Raw genomic sequence first — 19,904 nt, forward strand, 5'->3', positions numbered from 1 at the left:
TGGAGCGGTGCTCGGGACAGCGCTACCGACGGCAACGAGAAGGTGGCGCCGCGCTGAGGGGCGGGTTCGCTAGCAGAACCCAGGGAGAACTCTGCTCTCCTTGCTGCCGCGGCCGTGTCCCGCTGCCGCCGTCATGCGCAGCCGGAGCAACTCGGGCGTGCTGTTGGACGGCTACGCGCGCTTGGTGCAGCAGACCATCCTCCGGCATCAGGTGCGGGGCATGGCTGGGGGACAGGGTTTGGAACCCGCCTCACCGCGGGCCCCGGGCCGCCCCGCTGGCCACGGGCAGCCGCCGCCTGGCCCTGCAGGTTGAGTCAGGAGGAGTTAACTGGGAAACGGGGCCGCGGCTCCACTGTGTCCTCTCCGCAGGACGCGGTAACAGGTCTGCTCCCCGCCAGCGCCGACCACCGGGATGCCTGGGTCCGGGACAACGTCTACAGCATCCTGGCTGTTTGGGGGCTGGGTCTGGCCTACCGCAAGAATGCCGACCGCGACGAGGATAAGGCCAAGGCTTACGAGCTGGAGCAGGTAGGACGGACGTGGCGGGAGGGAGGACCTGTGGTGGCCGCTCCAGCCAGGCTGGCGCTACCCGGGAACCGGCCGTCCGCTCCCGTTTGATTTGCTTTTGTCACGGCCCGGCTGTGGCGCTGAAAAGCCGAGGGTGGCCGTGCAGTGAGGACGGGGTAGGGCTTATCCCCATGTGTGGGGGGCAATAGGAAGGGATGCCAAGGCTTGCTCCTGTGCTGGAGTGCTGGAGCCTAGCTGGAGCCTAGCTGGAGCGTCCAGGCTCTGGGGTGATCTGGGGACGCAGCCCTTCTCCCAAGGGCTGGGCAGCTGCGTTCTGCCGCCGTGCCTGACCTCTCCCCGCACAGGAGCTCGGCCTTGTTGGCAGACCAAGAAATCTTCCTTCCCTCAACTATCAGCTAGGGAGCAGGGCCCATGGAAATGTGAGCAGGGGCTCTGATTATAGACGCAGGAGCCCTGCAAAGGTCAGCGGCCAGCTGATCCTGAGTCAGGGTTTCTGGCTGCATGGGGATTAACACGGCTGTTTTCCTTGTTCCTGCAGAGTGTGGTGAAGCTGATGCGGGGGTTGCTCCAGTGCATGATGAGACAGGTATGGGCTGGGGAGCACCTCTGAGAGTTAAGTGTTCTTCTCAAAGCCCATCTGTCCCACAAAAACTCTTGGTCCCATCTGTGCCAGCTCTCCCCAGCCTTGTCTAAAAAGTATAGGGAAGGACCCCTTCCAGCAAGTCTTGAAATAAGCTCTAACTTGGCATCTGTCCTTGGTGTGATGGAACTCCCAGTGCTCTGGGCTGGTGGCCAGTGGAGCCTTTGCCAGTTGCTCCCTGTCTTGTGGCCTCACTGGTGCTGGGATTCTGCAGCTCTTCCCCCGAGTGCATTTGAGGTGACCCTTTTCTTTTCACATGGTGCAGCTGTGGCTCCTTCCTGGCTGCAGCCTTGAGCTAGCTAGACCCATGAGACTGCATTCACTGCCTTGGTGCATGGATGGGCTCAGCCTGGGGTGTGCAGGATTGCTGGCCTGCCAGGAACTGCTCCACATGCTGGGTTGACACTGTGGGACAGCCCTTGTCTCTGGGCCTGGCAGACCTCTCTGGAGACAGGGTTTGATTAACCTGTGTATCTCATTGTCCTTCTCAAGGTGGACAAGGTGGAGGCATTCAAGTACAGCCAGAGCACCAGGGACTGCCTGCATGCCAAGTACAACACCCACACCTGTGCCACTGTGGTGGGGGATGATGAGTGGGGTCACCTACAGTTGGATGCCACCTCCCTCTATCTACTCATGCTGGCACAAATGACGGCCTCAGGTGACACTATGGGGGGATGCCATTATAGCTTTAAGTGTGCTGATCTCCAGGGCTCTCCACATTCTCAGTTTGGGTGCAGCTTCCTGAGGAACAGGCTGCTGTGATGGCCTCCCCCATCTCACTGTTTTCTTAGCATCCAAGGTGGACTTGGGCCCCTTGATGTCCATCTCTTAAGTTCCAGCTTGCCTGAAGCACCAGAGCTGTTGCAGGGACTGGGAGTGGGGTTGGGAGTCAATCAGCACATGACTCCCGTGGGGCAGATGTGCAGTGAAGAGGAAGGGTCTAGCCTGGGTTACTGCAACCCCATTTTAGGGATGCCCATGGTCTTGAAGCAACAAATGTGAATTCTTTCCTCTGCTTCAGGCCTCCACATAATTCACAGCCTGGATGAAGTCAACTTTATCCAGAACCTTGTGTTTTACATTGAAACAGCCTACAAAACTGCGGTGGGTAGCCGGTGCTGGGGAAGGGGAGTGTGTCCTGGGGCTGCAGGTGGTGGGCTGGTGTCCAGGGGCAGCTATGGGTCCCTCTTGAGCTGTGGTGGGCAGAGTCCATGTTTCCTGCTGGGAGCACCACTGATGGGTGGGATCTGAAGGCTTTCTGGCTGTGCTGCCTTCTCCAACGTGCTGCTGCTTCTACACAGGACTTTGGAATATGGGAGCGTGGGGACAAGACGAACCAGGGCATCACCGAGTTGAATGCTAGCTCTATTGGCATGGCCAAGGTGAGGTGGGAAGAGGTGCTGAGTGGGTGCTGAGGAGAACCAGGGGCCCCATGCTGCTTTTTTGCAGGGCAGGCTGGACATGTTGAACACTAGTCTTCCTCCCTAGCAATGCCTTTTTTCCTGTGTGCTGTTATAAAACTGTGCCACTCTTGCCTGAATTTAGCCTGAACTGGGAGTGAGAAATTGAGGTGTGTGGCAGAAACGTCCAGGGCCTGGCTACCTGTGGCTTTGGAGATTTGGTCACATTCTGATCAGGGGTGCTGTGCAGCCACAACAGGGTTTAAATTTGGGCAGGCACAGGGTGAGAGCTCTCACAGATGAGCAGTGTGGCAGAGGACTTGATCTTGGGCCTTGCTCTGCTTGCAGGCTGCCCTGGAGGCACTGGATGAGCTGGATCTCTTTGGGGCAAAGGGAGGCCCACAGTCAGTGATACGGGTGCTGTCAGACGAGGTCCAGCACTGCCAGGTGAGAGCTGCAAGGACTTTACCATTGCAGGATGAGCTGCCATCTGCTGAGGTTGGGGTGTGAACAATGCCCAGCCTGGAACCCAGTCATGCCTCTTCTCTTTTGCCCAGTCCATCCTCCACTCAATGTTGCCCAGGGCCTCTACATCCAAGGAGGTGGATGCCAGTGTGCTGTCTGTCATCTCCTACCCAGCGTTTGCTGTGGAGGACAGCGAGCTGGTGGAAATCACCAAGCAAGAGATCATCACAAAGCTACAGGTGAGCAGCTCTGCCCTTGTCTCATCCTTCCTGGGGGACAGCTACAGTCCAAACTGTTGCTGCTCTGCTGTCTCCTAAAAGGAGAGGTCAGGAAGAGGGGTGCGGGAGCCTCTCCCAGTATCTGAGAACTGTGTCAGGGGTGTGCAGAGAAATTGTCCTGTATGCTGTGGCCCTCAGCTGTGATGGTACCACCCAGGTGAGCGAGGGAGGATGTATTTGACTGGAGGAGACCATCCCTATGTGTCTGCACTCAAGGTACCTCATGCTGTGCCTCCTGCTCAGCAACTTCTTTCCCTCCCTTCCAGGGGCGCTATGGCTGCTGCCGCTTCCTCAGGGATGGATACAGGACCCCCAAAGAGGTAAGTGTCCCCAGCCCTGCCCCCTGCCAGAACTTTAGTGCCAAGCAGCAGCTGCCCTGGGTTGCATTTACAGCAAACCCCTGCTGGGTGCAGTGCAAAAGCTGTCGTGAGGAGCACTGGAAAGATGAGATCCATGAGTAGCCCCAGGCAGCGTCATGGGTCCGAGCTAGGCTTCCCAAAATGCCAAAGCACATGGCAGAGGTGGTACATCCCACCCACTCCCATAGTAGATTGGCAGAGGTTGGCCTTGTCTGCATCGTGGGACTAGTAGTGTCATGTATCTCTTAGGCTGGGGGAAGATGGGACCACTGCCTTGCTGAGGTAGGCTCTTTTCCCCAGGTCTCACAGGGCTGCACAAGCCCCAGGCGAGGGTTGGAGGCCTGTAGAGGCAACCATGCAGTGCTCCAGGATGGCCTCAGCTCTGGTAGCACTGGAGGTCACAAAGCTGCTTCTTCCTCTCCTGGGACAGCAGGCAGTGTGGGTACTGCCACACTTGGCTCTCAATGGAGCAAGTGGAGGCTTTCTTCTGCTGCTTTGGGGAGGGAAAACCAGGAAAATTTCGTAAGGAACAATCATATTTAATAACTACAGAATCAGGAAATGATATTTGGAGGCTTTCAAATAATCACCAGCTGTTGAGCCTATAACCTGGTGGGGCTTCTTTAGGCATCAGTGCCTCTAAAGGCTTCTCTGCTGCTCCTCTTCAGACCTGACCATAATAGGCAGCACGTATGGCTGTGTTTGCAGAGCCTGAGAAAAGCAGCAGTATCTCCAGGCTGACTGTCCCAGCACTCAGGAGCTTTGCTAGTGTGAAAAGCCATGGATTACTTGAGGGGAGCTACTAGGCACAGGAAGGGCAACGCTGCCAGCAGAGGCACTGCAGCTGGCTGGAGTCAAACAGGAGTTTGAGAGCCTCTGGCTGATGTGAAAATATTTGCTTCTACTGTCCCAGCTGTCCTCTCTGCTAAGGCCAGCTCTCTCCCTTTTCTGTGGCAAAGAGTTAAAGCAATTAGCAGGGAAGGTCAAGCACAGATCCCTTGGGGCACTACACCAGCTCCCAGTTGCTTCTTTTGTGTCAGGCTCAAAGTTGCACCAAATGTTAGGAGGGATCCTGTTCTCTGCCCCTGCTTGGCCAATCCAAGCCCTTGCACCCAACTGGGCTAGCCTGGTGATGCTAGAGGAGCTGTTCAGGGGCTGGGGTAGAGCAAGCAAGGCAAATGAGATGCAGGCATCCCCAGTGAAGTGAGGGGAACCTTGTGCTGTTGTACAAGGTTCTGGAATGCTCCCCTGGCTCCCTTTGCCCAGGAAAGGTGAAGAATCCCTTTGGCATCAGTGCAGGGAGCTTGTGAGGGGATGTCTGGAGGAAAGGATAAGCCTGGAGGTGAAGGTGCTTTTCAGCCTTGTCTCAGCCATCATCCACCAAGAACTGGAAGGACATTTGAGGCTGGGGTCCTGAGCGGAGTAGCAGCACTGTCAGATTGAGGGGATCCTGCCACCCACCACCAGCTTTGCTGTCACACCTTCCCTGCAGGACCCCAACCGCCTCTACTATGAGCCTGCTGAGCTTAAGCTGTTTGAGAACATCGAGTGTGAGTGGCCTCTCTTCTGGGCATACTTGATCATTGATGGGATTTTCAGTGGAAACATGGAGCAGGTATGAGAGGCAAGATCTGCTGGGCTCCTGCAAGGAAGCCCCTGGCGAGGGAGGCATGAGGGAAGGACACAGGGAGCCGTGACTAGGGGCAGATGCTCTCTATCTCTCCTAGGTGGAGGAGTACCGGGAAGCCCTTGAGGGGATTCTCATCAAGGAGAAGAATGGGGTGTGCCTGGTGCCAGAGCTGTACTCTGTCCCACCAGATAAGGTGAGTGGTCTTGAGCTGCAGTGGGAATGTCTCATTACTAGATAATTACATTCTAACTACTTATTGACCCAGATCATTAGTAAAGCAACATGTGTAGTGCATAGGAACCCCATGTAAAAAAGGTGTGGCTTGGAGCTGCCATAAACCCATGTTGAATAAATAAACTGTTTTTTTTCCTCAAAGCATTTCTTGCCCCCATATACAAGCGTGCTTTCCTGACAGTCAGCTAGCCTGGAGTCAGATTCCTCTGAGAGGTCAGGACATACAGACCTGGGCTGACTGAGGAGGTTGTGCTGAGCTTCTCACCAGTGGTGAAGGTGTTTGTGTGGGCTTGGGCTGAGAGCAACAGCCTCCTGGTGCCCAGATAGTACAGAAGAGGTGCTCTCCTTGTTTGCATCTGAGAGAATTGCCTGGTACTTCTGGGGCATGTCAGTCATTCCTGTGGGATGGCCCATGTTGGGAACACAAACATGGTGTGAGCAGCTGATCTGTTGTGTGATGTCATGGCCTGGGGCGATCAGGAAAAGAGAGGAGGAATATGGCCAGGATGGTTTTCACCCTCTTTGGCAAATGCTTTTGTCATCTCTTATGTTAAGCCTTAAACTACTGGACTTCAAAATGCAGTGTTGATGCTTCCTTCAGCATCCAGTGTGTGGATTCCTCCCTGACCTCCTAGCTTGCCTTCCAGGTGGATGAGGAGTACAGAAACCCCCACACTGTGGATAGAATACCCATGGGCAAGCTGCCACTCATGTGGGGGCAGTCCCTCTACATCCTGGGCTGCCTGCTGGCTGAGGTATGATCACCCTTGGTGCTGGGGAGGGTTGTGGGGCTAGACTTGGATCTCTGAATGGGCAAATGCTATCACCCTGAGCCGCCTAGCATGGGGAAATTTTCACCTCCATCCTCTCAAGACCTCTTAAAGGTGGGTTGTCTGTAGGCATCACCTGTTCTACCCCATACATGAAATGTTCATCTCATACTTCTCTTTCCTCAGGGGTTTCTTGCTCCTGGTGAAATAGATCCACTCAACCGCCGGTTTGCAACTGTCCCCAAGCCTGATGTGGTGGTCCAAGGTGAGGGAAAGGGACCAGCTCTTGATCCCTGTGCTTAGCATGCCTGAGGACTCCGCTCATGAGGAATTCATGGGAGTGGCTCTGCTTGCTGGGTGGCTGCCAGTGCAGCTAAGTCTCAGCTCTGGCAAGGTGGGTTTAAGGTGGGGTGTAGGGAGATATTACCTGCTACAGACTCCTCTGCAGAATGGATAAAAGCTCTCCATGAAGGCTTGGGTATAGTGTTGGGAGGAGCAAGGCAGTCCTATGCAGTGCTAAGTGGTTCCCAGAGGGACCCCAGACAGCTGCCTCTGTGTGACACAGCATGTTGCATGTGTCCCCAAAGGCCAGAGGCAGCTCTGTTGCTCCACTGTGCCTCTGTCTTCCTCCCTCTGCAGTGTGCATCCTGGCAGAGACAGAGGAGATCAAGGCTGTCCTGCTGAAGGAGGGCATTGACGTGGAGACTGTGGCAGATGTCTACCCCATCAGAGTGCAGCCAGCTCGCATCCTCAGCCACATCTATGCCCGGCTGGGTAAGCCGAACTCCCTGCTTCTGCAGGAGTGTCTGTCCCATCTCCTGGCACTACTGCTCACAGATGCTGATGTCCTGCCCTGCAGCTCTCTGCCTGGCTCTGCTACCTGTTCCTGGGCCTGGTAAAGCTACTTCTGCCCAAGGGGAACTGGGGTGGCAGGTAGTGCTCTTCAGGGAGATTCTGAAAGGGGTAAGACTTTGGCATTGCAGTTGGACAGTCACCTTAGGGACAGGAAGAGGCTCTGATCCATATAGGATAGACCTGGTGTGGGCTGGAGCCGATCTTTGTTCTTATACTCAAGATCTTAATGGGGGAGGCAAGCCAGACACCAGGGCAGGGTCCCCTGGTAGTCCATGGCTGAGAGAACCTGTAGCACAGACAGGATGGCTGATGCTGGAGGGTTCTCAGGGCTGAGTGTGAGAGGAGGATGTGTTCAAGAGTTCTGCATTCCCTCACACTGAAATCCCTCAGGCATGGGGCTTATGTAGGAGCTGGGGACCCAGCCTGGGCTAGAGGAGAAACCTGATCCACTGTAGGCTACATGAGCTGGCTAATTTAAGCCACCAAAAGGCCAAGAGTGACATGGACAAAGAGGGGCAGGAGAGCAGCCTGGCACTTCTAGAATGACATGACCAAGGGGCAATGCTGCTGCTGCACTATCCCAGGCTCTGAGACTAATGTAGGAGCTGATGGAACTGTCAGCTTTGGGAGCTGTTCCTGTGCAGAGAGAAACCTCTGGCCCTGCCACAGCTTCTGACACCCCCAGAGACGTGGAGGTGTGCTTGTTGCAGAGATCAGGACAGGCTGCATGTCCCTGTTTCAACAAGAGTTTCTGGGGAGGGCCTGGGTTTCTCTAGACCCCAGATCATGCCTAGGGGACAGATTGTCACTGTCCCTCGCAGCTCTGCCAGCTCGAAACAGTGTCCTGGGGCACCTCAGTCAAAACCATCCTTCTCCTGTTTGCTGCTGCATCCCTTTTTTTGAGGAGGCTTGCACCTAAAACACCTTCCCTGCCCCTCTAGGCCGCAACAACCAGATGCGCCTGACGGGACGGCCCTACCGGCACATGGGTGTCCTTGGGACCTCCAAGCTCTATGACATCAGGAAGAACATCTTTACCTTTACCCCACAGGTGGGTGGCATTGCATGGGATCTTTCCTAGCTGTTGTGCAATCTGGAACTGAGCAGGAGGTTTCTGCACTGAGTGAACACTCAAGTTGTTCTTGGGGGTGGTCCAGCACCCCAGCTCTGTGACATGAAGCATCAGAGCTGGTAGTCCTGGTTGTGTGTGTGTTGTGAGGAGATGGCTTCAGGTGGTTTCTAATGATCAGTATTGTATGAAAAATTCTTTTCTCACCCTGATAAGGCCACCAGGAGAAGGCTGATGGCAGGATAGGAATGCTGCTGTCTCCTGTGTCCAGCACGATTTGGGGATGAGCAGGGTTGCAAGCCTGGCACTGTGGGCAGTGCATGTTCACTTGGAATACACACTGTGGGGTTTGGGTGTTGCTGCTTCTGCTGAGCTGTGGTGTTACCTTCTCATAGCTACTAGTGGCCAATAGCTGCCCTGGGGGCTGAAAGTCCTTTGCTGTATGGGATGAGTTGTTGGTGCAAAAGAACATGTCTCCTGGCTGCACTGTGTGGCTGGCCTGGCTGAGTGCTTGTGGCAAGTTGTGAGTGCCACCAGAGGGACCTAGTGGCTGTGAGAAGAGCAGCTGACATCTACTGTCTTCACAGTTCATAGACCAGCAGCAGTTCTACCTGGCTCTGGACAACAACATGATTGTAGAGATGCTGAGGACAGACCTCTCATACCTCTGCAGCCGCTGGAGGATGACCGGGAGACCGACCATCACCTTCCCCATCTCCCACACCATGCTTGGTACAGATCCTCTGGCCTGGCGAGGCCTTTGGCTGGAGCAGCCCTGGGAAGCAGCCTCTGCAGGAGGAAAGGGGTGGGCAGATCTGGGACCATCTCGGTCATGGGGAACACGTTGGGACTGGAACAGCCAGTAGCATCCTGTAAGAAGCTTACCACTCAAAGGAGCCAGCTGGCAGCTGTCCTGGCAGCTAGGGGGGCTGCCTTCCAAGCACTGGTGCCTGCAGCTCAATGGGCATGTGCTGGCACAGAGGTATTCAGTTTCAAAGCAGCTAGGCTTGTTGGGAAGCCTCTTGGGAGAAAGACCAGAAAAAAAGTCCCCATGTAAAAGTGTTCTTGGGGCTCTTCCTGCATCTGGACTAAGACTGCCTGCTAAAGGCTTTCCTAGACAACAGAAAGGGGAAAACCTGGATGATCTTAGAGAACTTGATGATCTTACAGGTCTTTTCCAACTAAAACAATTCTATGATTCTATAGAACAGTGAACAAGAGGGAGCAAGTAGCTGTGCAGTGGTGCAATGGCTTTTCTGGAGCAGCTCACAGGTGTAGGCAAAGGACTCTGCTCTGCTTTCAGGCCTTTTTTGTTCTCCTTGAGTACTTGAAATCCCTTAGTGCCTTGAGATGCCCTTTGCTGTGGTGTCTTCTGGCCATGACAGCAGCACCTGCTCTGCTGCCTTGTTTGAATGCCAGGGGCAGAGCAGGAGACTGTTTAGGTGCTGCTGTCTGGTACTATCAGCTTCAGCTCAAGGTGAATCCCAGGAGCCTGGAGTGCATCTTGGCCTGACTTTCTTGGAACCCAGTCCAGACAGTTGTGAATTTCCCTTTTTGGGTGGTGCTTTGGGTGCTATAGTTTGGCTGTGCCTCCCAGCTCTGGCTGATGCCACAGTGCTTTGTGTGTCTGGATGCCTACCTGGGCCTGTGTTACCTTCTGGGAGCCTGTTTGAGTGGAAGAGCCTGACTGCCTGTGTCTGTTGCCAACAGATGAAAGCGGCACCAGCGTGCACCCCACGGTGCTGGGGATGCTGCGGAAGCTGCAGGATGGCTATTTCGGTGGTGCAAGGTGAGTGCAGCTACCTGGGGTGCAGGAGGGGATAGGGCTGGTGTCCTCTGAGAGCCTGGTTACGAGGGTACCTACTGAGAGCCTGCTTAGGAGGGTACCTACTGGGCCTGAGCATCAGCTGTTGGGGACCAAGCTGTGGAGGGCGTGCTAGGCTGTACATGCACCCCAGTGCTACAAATCTAACAGAGGAGGTGCAAGAGAGGACATACCTCTTCATGCCATCAAACACATGGCTGCAGGATCCCTCTAATAGCTCTTGGGCAGCTCTTCCATGCCCACCTGTGGCTGGAGGAGTTGCAGGCAGCTCAAGCAGGCACTGGGGCATGTGCATGTTCCTGGGTGAGTGTCGCTCCCTGCTGAAGAGCCTTTTCTGGATCCAGGAGGCAAAGCCCAAGGATATTGCCTCCCTCTTCCCCTCTGTGTGACCTCCCTTCCTCTCGCCCAGGATCCAGACGGGTAAGTTGTCGGAGTTCCTGACAACGTCATGCCGAACGCACCTCAGCTTTATGGACCCTGGGCCAGAGGGTAAGGTCTTTGCCGAGAGTTACGAGCTCAGCATTGACAGCTTTCAGGAGCTAGACGCCGAGGAGTGGCTGCATGGCTTGCAGATAGCAGAGGATGGTAAGGGGGAACAGGCCAGCTGCTGTGGCATGGCAAATGCCAAACTCACCTGTAAACCCGTAACACCCTGCCAGCATCTGCCACCATCTTATTCACACACTTGAGTTTTCACCATGTTACTGTGCCAGTCTGACCCTTCATCAATTAACCTTGTCTGGGCGACTCATAGTGACACCAGTGGAATGGGGCTGGGTGATTGGATGCAGCTGTTGTAGCCCCTTCACCAGAGGGGTTTCCCAGCTAAGACAGGGCTGAGGCTGGTGGACATGGAGAGTGCTCTGGAAAAGCTGCTCCTGAGCTTCATAGGCCATTGTGTGGGGAAGAGATGAAAGGTTGGCAACTTGCCTTTGCTCAGGAGAGTTGGCTGAAGATCTTTAGTGGAGAAAGTGATGGTATAGCACCTGAGATGGTGGGGGAGAGCCACTGTGTCTCCAAGCAATCTTTGAGTGTTGTTTTACCACAGCCTTTGACCCTCCCTGGGCAGTGCTGCTCCAGTGGCTGCCAAATTGGGGCCTTGCTGCTGTGGATAGGGTTTCCAAGAGGGCCTTAGGCCATCACAGTGTGATGGACCCACCCTGCCCTGAGACCAAGGCAAGTTTCATTGCTACCCTTGCAAGGAGGTCTGGGTACATCCTCCTTCTGTGTGACCTAGTATCGGTCACCTTCCCATCATTCTGCTCTGCCTCTGTTGCTCCTGTACTCAGTGTTTGCACTGCTGTGACTCTGAGTACTTTATTTCTTTTGCCCTCCTTTTGCTTTGCTTGTGGTCTACTTGCAGGCAGCATTTGGGTTTCTCCAAGGTGCCTGCTTCTTCCCAGCCCCTATGGAAGATAGGGCCTACTTGGCCTCTCTACACCAGCTAGAAGAAGCTCAGTTTAAAGTTTTCCCTGTGGTCAGATGCTGGAGCCAGGCAGGATGATGTTCTCAAGCCTGATGTCTAGGGTATTCCTCCAGCTCATCTGTCAGGTGCTGGCATGAGGCATCCCCACCAGGTGTGGAAAGGGGATGCAGTGCAGTCAGTGTCAGATGCAACCTGCAGCTCACCTCCTGGGGCAGACACACCAAAGATCTTTTCTGCCAGCTGAAGAGCCATGAGGCTTTACCCTGGCTGATGGGCTGGAAGTGCAACAGCTCTGTGTTGTACTGCATTGCCTTCGCATAGAGCGTTTGTCCCCAAGGGTTTCCTCCTTGCAGCTGAGCAGTTTCTGGTTGAGCAGAGACCTCTGGAGCACCCTCCTCCATGTGTGCTCCATGCTGCAGTTAGCAAGTCAGGGCTCTGGCACTCTTGATGTGGTGTTGGAGCAGTGGGAGTCACTGAAGGCTAGGCAAGGAGCCATGCAGGAGCTGTAACTCTTCCTCTAACTCCCAATCAGAAATAACTGCTAGTTTCTAATCAGGAATAACTGTTGTAAAACCCATGCTGCCTTGCTCCTGTGTGTGAGTCCTGCTTGGATGAGGCCTTTGCTGTGTTGGAATCCTCCTAAGTGGTCTCTGCTTGGACAGTCAGCCCTTGTATGTGCCTCCCTTCTTCCTTGGAAGGAAAGTGTGTGAGGGTTCCGCCACAGGCTTTGAGCAGACTCTGCTGTCCTTGTGCAGGTTTGGACCAGACGGATACTGGTGCCCCATCACTTCCTTTGTCTGGGTGTGGTAGTTTTATTAGTTTTGGGTGGTAATTTCAAACCCACCATACTGGGAAACTCAGAGGGAGCCTCAGTTTGGCCCCAACTGGCAGCCAGTGAAGTAGTGCTGCGATAGGGGTGCTGCAGCTGCTGCCTTTGAGAGCCCAGCTGATGTCATTGTCTGTCACTAGCTCCACAGTGTCGCTTGGTGCAGCAGGCAAAGCTTTGCCCTTGCTGAGGCACAGATGGGGAGGTCTCTAGGGTCTGGAGATGCCCCTGTGCAAAGCTGAACTTTTCCTCTTCTGCCTCCCGTTCCTGCAGACACGTACGATGAGGTTGCTCAGTACTTGGACCACCTGCTGCAGCACACAGTTCCCCATTCAAACCTCCCTCCCACTGCCCAGCAGGGAGGGCTGGGCCGCTTCCGGGCTGCCGTCCACACCACCCGTGACCTCATGTTCCTGGCGTCCAAGGCCAAGGACCTTCATGTCCAGAGTGAGTGATTGCAGCACCCTCAGCAGCTTTGCTCAGCCTGAGGCTGAGGCTGACATACTTTGGGAGCTTTCCCAGCTGTATGATGCTGAGAGCTTCGTGGGCTGCAGAGCAGCCCCGGGCAAAGGCACACTATGTCCATCACATTAGTCCTGGCCATGAAATGTCTTCGAGTTGGTGCCTATGCAGTTCTCGTGGAAACGGCTGAACGATAAGGGATAGCAGGTTCCTGTGGTGTTCCTCTAACTGGGTGGGCAGAGTCTACTTCTCCCACAGCTGACTTCTCTGCAGGGGGTGTTTGGGGAGCAGGGTGTCAGATGTGAGGTGGTTTGAGGCCCAACAGTGGTGGTTGGGGTGGAGAAGTGTCTGCATGAACCTTGGCTTTCTTTTAGATGTTGGGATGTATGTCCCCAGCAAGATCTTCCAGGCATCCCAGCAGTCAGTCAAGTTGCTGAGTTCACCTGACCCGCATGATGCAGATGGCAAGGTGAGCTCTATCCCTCCCAGACTGGCTGAGCAGTGCTGTCCTTTCAGCTGAAGCTAGAGGGTCCTTGTGGGGGCTGCTTGGGGAAGGCTTGGTGTTTGGCAGGGGGGAATAGGTGTGGGTGACTGGCCTTTGCTCTGTAACCAGAGAGCACTTGGCGTAGAGTGCTGGCAGTGTCCAACAGGAGCATGGCCTCCCTTTCCCCAGGGCCACACACCCTATGCAGAGATGAACCTGCCCCGTAATGAGGATGGCAACGTGGACTGCAAGGCACTGGTGGACCAGCTGCGCATCTGTCCCACGCTGCAGGAGCAAGCAGACATCCTCTACTTACTCCACATCCTCAAGTATGATGAGCTCCAAGACCTGCTGGCTGGCTGAGCAGAGAGAGCTGGTGCAGCCATGCATGTGTCCCAACCCTCAGAGCCTGGGGGCTGGCAGGGAGCTGCTGCAGGGCAGATCGCTGACTGTAACCTGGCATCTCCTGTGCTGCAGGGGGCCTGAGTGGCACACAGGGCTTGATAGTGACCCTGGCCCCACCATCAAGGAGCTCCTCACTGAGCTGTATGTGCGGGTGGGGGACACATGCCAATGGGCCCTGATCCGCTACATCTCTGGCATCCTCAAGAAGAAGGTGGAAGCTCTGGATGAGGTAAGAACTGTGCAGCCGCCCCCTAACAAGCTTCTGTCCATTGGGGAGGAGGCAGCAGAGTAGATAGGCATGTGGCCACAGCAGCTCTGTCTCTCTCTGCCTTGTGCTGAGGCCCCAAGCCCTGAGCTGCTGCTGACACCTGGGGTGACCCTTTCTGTCCCTAGGCCTGCACCGACCTCCTGTCTCACCAGAAGCACTTGACGGTGGGGCTGCCCCCAGAGCCACGCGAGAAAACTATCTCCACGTGAGTAGCTTCTGCCTCCCTACACATACTGGGCTGGGCCAGATGGGAACCTGCTGCTCTGGAGTCTATGGACAGGAGTGGCTCTGAGTGGCTGTCCCTAGCCTGTCTCTCCTCTCTCTGGGCTATACAAGACCATGACATCCCTGTAGCTCTGCTGCCTCTCACATGGCTCCGCCATTCGTTCCCTCCCCAGCCCAATCCCCTACGAGGAGCTCGTTCGCCTCATTGATGAAGCCAGCGAGAAGAACCTCAGTGTTTCTATCCTCACCCAGGTGAGGAGCCAGGGTAGCAGGGAACTCCACAGCTGGGTGTCTGCCCTGGTAATCAGCAATTGGTGATCTGCCTCCTCCCCTGCAGGAGATCATGGTGTACTTGGCCATGTACATGCGCACCCAGCCTGCACTCTTTGCTGAGATGTTCCGCATCCGCATCGGCCTCATCATCCAGGTGATGGCAACGGAGCTGGCACACTCCTTGCACTGCTCGGGTATGTGCAGTGGGCCTGCACGCTGGCTGGGCCGGTGCTGCAGTGCTTGGGGCCCTGTCAGCCAGGAGGGAGAAGTGCAGTTAAAAAGGGGCATCTTAGTTCCAGGACAAGACCCTGCATGAAAGCACCGGGGTGGGTCAGCAGCTGGAGCTGTTCTTGAGCAGCACAGGCAGGTGATGTCACTGTGGTTTCCCTTCAGACGTGTGTGTTGGGCTGGTGTGGGGAAGAGTCCTTGTTGGTAGGCAACACCTGGAGTTAGTGTATGCCCTTGGAGGATGAGCTCCTGTACCAATGCACCCTCTGCTAACAGAAAAGGATGCAGAGTAGAAATGTCCCAGAAGGGCTGGGAAGCAGGGTACAGCATCCTAACTGTTCTCTCCAGCTAGAGAAGCCACTGAGTACCTGATGAATCTCAGCCCATCAGACATGAAGAGTCTTCTCTACCACATCCTCTCCGGCAAGGAGTTTGGGGTGGAAAAGAGTGGTGAGTCTCTCAGCAGGGTTGTGAGAGCATTTGTGGGCAAACCTGGTTCCTGGTGTGGAGTGGGGCCATCTCCAGGTGTTCCCAACTATGTGGGATGTGCCTGTCCTCCTGCATGTTCAGCACAGCTGCTTCTGCTGTGCAGTGGTCTAGCAAGAAATTGTGCTCTTTAGCAGGGTGGTGCTGAGCCAGTTTCTGGAGATCAAGCCTCAGTCCTGTGGCTGTTGGGGCCTTAATTTGTCAGTTGGCCTGGTCAGACCTGAGTTCTGTGCTGTACTTGTGGATCTCCAGTGGTGGTTGGGCAAGTGGGCAAGGATGTGCAGAGGTACTGGTGCCTGAGCAGTGACAAGGGGCATCCATGCCCTGAGCCACAGTACCCACTCTGGACCTCTCTTCCTCTCCAGTGCAATCGGTCAACTCGTCGCTCACCACTGCTGTTTCCATCTGTGAGTTGGAGGCTGCTGGGGCCACCAAGTCTGAGCGTGTTGGCCTCGTCCGGCTGAAAAGCGAGATCAGACAGGTGAGGGCAGGTGGTGTAGGCTGCTCCTGCCAGGTTTTCTGAGTGATTTAGGGGAGAGCAGGAGGGAGCTCTCTCTCAGACTTCGGAGAACTTATTACAGCTACTTCCAGGAGCTGCTTTTGGCTCTAGTTGTGACCTGGGGGAAGAATTGGGGTAAATCTTTTAGTGGGGGTGGGAGCTGCTCTGACAGTGCAGTACAGGAGGAGCACAGGGCTGCTTGAAAAGGTGCAGGGCTGGGGAGGACCCACACGGTTTTCCAGGCATGGCTGGTGTCCTGGTGGGCCTCTTCCAGCAGGAGAAACTTAATTTCCTTCTCTTGCAGCAATTGGATAAACGTAGGCAGTCTCTGAATGTGAGTAAAGTGAAGCCACCCTGGACTTCCTACAGCTTCAGCTTTTATCCCCCATGCCACACACCAGGGCCGTTCCTGAGCGTTCATGAGTTGAGCTTTCCTAAGCAACCCCCTGAGTGAGCTGCTGCAGCGATGCACTGCCTTTCCCTCTCTGCAGGCTCAGGTTCAGGGCAGGGGAAGGAGGAGGTCAGCATAGCAACTTTTGGGAAGCTCCCCTTTGAGTGGAACCTGCCATGTTTGGACTGCAGGGTGTATTAGGGTTACAACCATGTGGGAGCTGTGTTCCATAGCTGCTGTGGCTGAATAGATTCCATTATACCCTAAAAAGCCTGCTGAGCAGGATGGCATGATATTTCCAGTGCCATGAGCATCCATGGGCCTGATAGACACTGGTGATTGCTGGTTGCTGCCTGTAGCCTCCTTACTATGCCTTCTCTGGAGGAAGAGGCTTCTGCCCAGCTGTAAGTGACAAGGGTCTCCTTTGGTACCTGGTGTGTGTCCAGGAGGAATCCTGAGCTCTAGAAGGGGTCCCATCCTCAAAGGGATAGGGCCTACATGGAGCAGGGCCAATGCAGAAGGAACCTGCTGCACTGTGAAATCTGGTGCAGAGGGACCATGTAAGTCATGTGAAGGTTGTCCATGGACAGTGACCTTGCTGCTGGCCCTCTGGTCTGCCTGAGACTAAATCCCTGCCCATGCCAGCAGCCAACAGAGCAATAGCAGCCCTGCTTCTGTGTGCCGGCTGGCACAATCCTGCTGCTGCCACAGCACTGGCATGTGGAGCCCCCATAGCCACTCAGTGTCCTGGTGAAGTCCTTTCCTTTCTGATGCTAGCCTGGCTTTCTGCAGCTCACCTTTTGAAACTACTTCTTAATCCCCATCTAACTGTGGCCCCTGGGACAACTGCCTATGACCTGAGCTTGCTCCAGACTGCTGCTGCTGCTCTGCTTGCTGTGATGGCTGCAGTCTGAGTTTTGTCTCTCCCTTTCTCCTTCAGCCCCTCAGTTTGCAGTCTGTGGACACTGACCTGAAATCCTCTCTGGTAACCTGTGTTTATTGGCTGCACACATCGGGGTCTGTCCTGTTTGTGCCTGCAGAAAGGAGCTGTGCTCTGGGGGGTGCAGCAGGGAGCTGGGGTGCAGGGTGGGTTTTGCTGGGGGCAGGAGGTGGCAGCTCTGCCCTGGGAACCAGGCTGGGTGAGCACAAACTCTTGGGCAGCAGCAGACTGCATTCTTGTGAGGTATTTAACTTTTCATTAGTCTCTCTGGTCCTTGTTTTGTCTGCCCAGTCTGCTGGACACTCGGAGCTGCTGGGCAAGGGTTCCCTTTCAAACATTCTGGAAGAGCAGAGTAGTAAGGACAGTCGCCAGGGCCAGTGGCAGCGGAGACGGCGGCTGGATGGGGCCCTCAACCGTGTCCCTGTAGGCTTCTACCAGAAGGTCTGGAAGGTCTTGCAGAAGGTGGGCTGCACATCTGTCTGGCTTAACTCCAGGCATATGAGCCTGTGGTCCCAGGCACCAGCCTTCTCAGGCTGGTCCCTGATGTTGTGTAGATACTTGCTCCATGGGCAAGGCCTGCGGCTGGCCTTGAAAAGCTGAGGAAGAACTGGAGCTGCCTGGTAGCATGCAGGACCCACCTCATACTGTGCTGAACCTTGCAAAGGGTTCTGGGGCAGGGCTGGAGGCTGGAGCTGCAGCTGAAGCAGCTCTGGGCATGGCTTGCCCTTGGTGTAGACCAGGGAGCAGAGCCCTGTAATGCATGCAAGAGGGCTCTGGCTGATGCTGAGCTGTTGGGAAGAGAGTGATGCTGTGCAAAATGTCAGGAAGTGGAGCTGTGCTGTGTGAGCAGCACACACCAATGCTGAAGTGTGAGTGTGTTGGTGGGCTGGACCTGTGTGTCTTAGCACAGTGCTTCTCCAGGGCGTAACTATGGCCTTCTTGTTCTGCAGTGCCATGGCCTCTCTGTGGAGGGCTTTGTTCTCCCCTCTTCAACAACCAGAGAGGTAAGAGGTTTGTGGGGCAGGTGTGGTGCTGGGTTGCCTTAGGTGAGTGCCCAGTAGAGCTTGGGATTTGTGCTGGTGCTCTAGGTGCCTTTGTTTCTCCCTCCTCACAGATGACCCCAGGGGAAATGAAGTTTGCTGTGCATGTGGAGTCAGTCCTCAACCGTGTACCCCAACCAGAGTACAGGCAGTTGCTGGTAGAGGCTATCTTAGTGCTCACCATGCTTGTGGACATGGAGGTGCACACCATTGGCAGCATTATAGTTGTGGAAAAGATCCTGCACATGGCCAACAACCTCTTCTATGAGGAGCAGGTAGGGGTCTGGCTTCATGCAGGGGTCACAGCCTGTCCCCAGGGCTGCTAGCTGTGTTCCCTACAGCTGTGCAGTGTTCACCTGCCGGGAGGGTCCTGCCTGCTGGAGCCACTGCAGAGGAGGGCAGTGGAGCTGTGAAGGGCCTGGAGAATAAATCTTGTGAGGAATGACTGAGGGAGCTGGGGCTGCTTAGTTTGGAAAAGAGGAGGCTAAGGGGAGACCTCATTGCTCTCTACAACTGCCTGAAAGGATGTTGTAGAGAGGCTGGTGCTGGTCTCTTCTCACAAGTAATTAGTGATAGAACAAGAGGGAATGGCCTCAAGCTATGACTGGGTAGGTTTAGACTGGACATTAGGGAAAAAATTTTCACAGAAAGAGTGGTCAGGGATTGGAATGTGCTGCCCAGGGAGGTGGTTGAGTCACCAACCCCGGATGTGTTTAAAGGTGGTTTGGATGTGGTGCTTGGGGATATGGCTTAGGGGTGAACTTCGTAGAGTACGGTTATGGGTTGGACTTGGTGATCCTGAGGTCTTTTCCAGCCCGAATGTTTCTGTGATTCTGCTGTCTGCATTTGTTCATGGGGCACAGCAAAGATGCAGTGTCCTCCTCCTGCTGCTCACCATCAATGTGTCACACTGCAAGCACGACTGAAGGTGCTTGGCATGGAAGCTGCCCTTACTCCTAATGCTGCCTGTCTTCTTCCTCCAAAATCCAGAAGGCCCTCGGTGCTGACGAGCACATGCTGGAGAGGGATCCCGCGACGGGGATCTGCTGCCTGCTGTACGACAGCGCCCCCAGCGGCCGGTTCGGCACCCTGACCTACCTGTCCAAGTCGGTGGCCATGTACGTGTACGACTTCCTGCCCGCCGACAACTGCTCCATGCAGTAGCTCTTGCATCTTCTCTCCCCAGGCTGTGCAGATGCCGTGGGTGGGTTGTTTTCATGTAGCTTTTAAAAGATGGGCTAGTTTGCAAGCAGACTGTATGGCCATCCCCCCGCCCCCACCATCCAGTCCTGGCCTCTTGATGGGTGAGTGGCTCTCCTTAGGAGTTCTGCAGGAGGCACGTGTGCTAAGCTGACCTGGGTCTGTGTGTGGCCTGTGGAGCAAGGGCTGGCAGGGAAAGGCTGGGCTTGTGTTAAAAATGTCTGCCTGTGTGGCTCCTCCTGGGCCATCACCCCAACAGCGGCCTGTGTTTGATGGAGGTGGAAAGAGCCCCCCTCAGCAGGTGCATGTGCTCAGCAGTGCAGTGCTCCCTGGCTAGCTCAGCTCTCTCTGCCTCCAGCAGATCTGAAGTTTAAACCTGTTCTGTTTTTTATTACAAATGTGCAGGGTTTGTATTAGTGTATGCTGGAGCTCTCGCTCTTCTTGCTGCTGATTTGTTAGAATAATTGGGAATGCTGCCTGAGCTTCCCTCCTAGCACACATAAAATCAAAACAGTCCAACCCAGCCACAGATTAGAAGTAGGCAGCACATTGTGCCTCCCTCAGGAGTCCTGTGTGCTAAGCTGGGGAGGCTATTTGAGTCAGCAGCATCCCAAGGTGGTACCTGTTACCACCAAGCTGTGAGGACAATGCTGCTGCCTGGCTGGGGGGGTGCCAGCAGCAGCCCCTCCATGCCA

At 55.1% G+C, this 19,904-nt stretch overlaps 1 protein-coding gene across 3 annotated transcripts; it reads left to right on the forward strand.

The window, feature by feature from the left end:
• The first annotated feature begins 133 nt into the window (after window positions 1-133).
• Window positions 134-19,173, forward strand: PHKA1 (phosphorylase kinase regulatory subunit alpha 1). 3 transcript variants are annotated; one of them, XM_054388730.1, is made up of 32 exons: window positions 134-211; window positions 370-528; window positions 1,067-1,114; window positions 1,661-1,829; window positions 2,193-2,275; window positions 2,473-2,553; window positions 2,920-3,018; window positions 3,129-3,275; window positions 3,581-3,634; window positions 5,166-5,288; window positions 5,401-5,496; window positions 6,185-6,292; window positions 6,494-6,572; window positions 6,947-7,081; window positions 8,104-8,213; window positions 8,819-8,963; window positions 9,942-10,020; window positions 10,466-10,620; window positions 11,583-11,620; window positions 12,596-12,755; window positions 13,145-13,239; window positions 13,444-13,583; window positions 13,732-13,888; window positions 14,053-14,132; window positions 14,326-14,404; window positions 14,490-14,619; window positions 15,002-15,103; window positions 15,505-15,630; window positions 17,232-17,431; window positions 17,920-17,973; window positions 18,084-18,284; window positions 19,000-19,173. In XM_054388730.1, exons 1-32 carry the CDS (start codon window positions 134-136, stop codon window positions 19,171-19,173), a joined length of 3,684 nt encoding a protein of 1,227 aa, XP_054244705.1. The 3 variants fall into 3 exon arrangements, with proteins under 3 accessions (XP_054244705.1, XP_054244706.1, XP_054244707.1); XM_054388731.1 differs by having other exon boundaries at window positions 15,505-15,620; window positions 17,261-17,431; XM_054388732.1 differs by lacking the exons at window positions 11,583-11,620; window positions 12,596-12,755 and having other exon boundaries at window positions 10,466-10,641; window positions 15,505-15,620; window positions 17,261-17,431.
• The last annotated feature ends 731 nt before the right edge of the window (window positions 19,174-19,904 follow it).

This window comes from Indicator indicator, chromosome 17 (assembly GCF_027791375.1).
Source record: "Indicator indicator isolate 239-I01 chromosome 17, UM_Iind_1.1, whole genome shotgun sequence".
NCBI classification, from domain to species: domain Eukaryota; kingdom Metazoa; phylum Chordata; class Aves; order Piciformes; family Indicatoridae; genus Indicator; species Indicator indicator.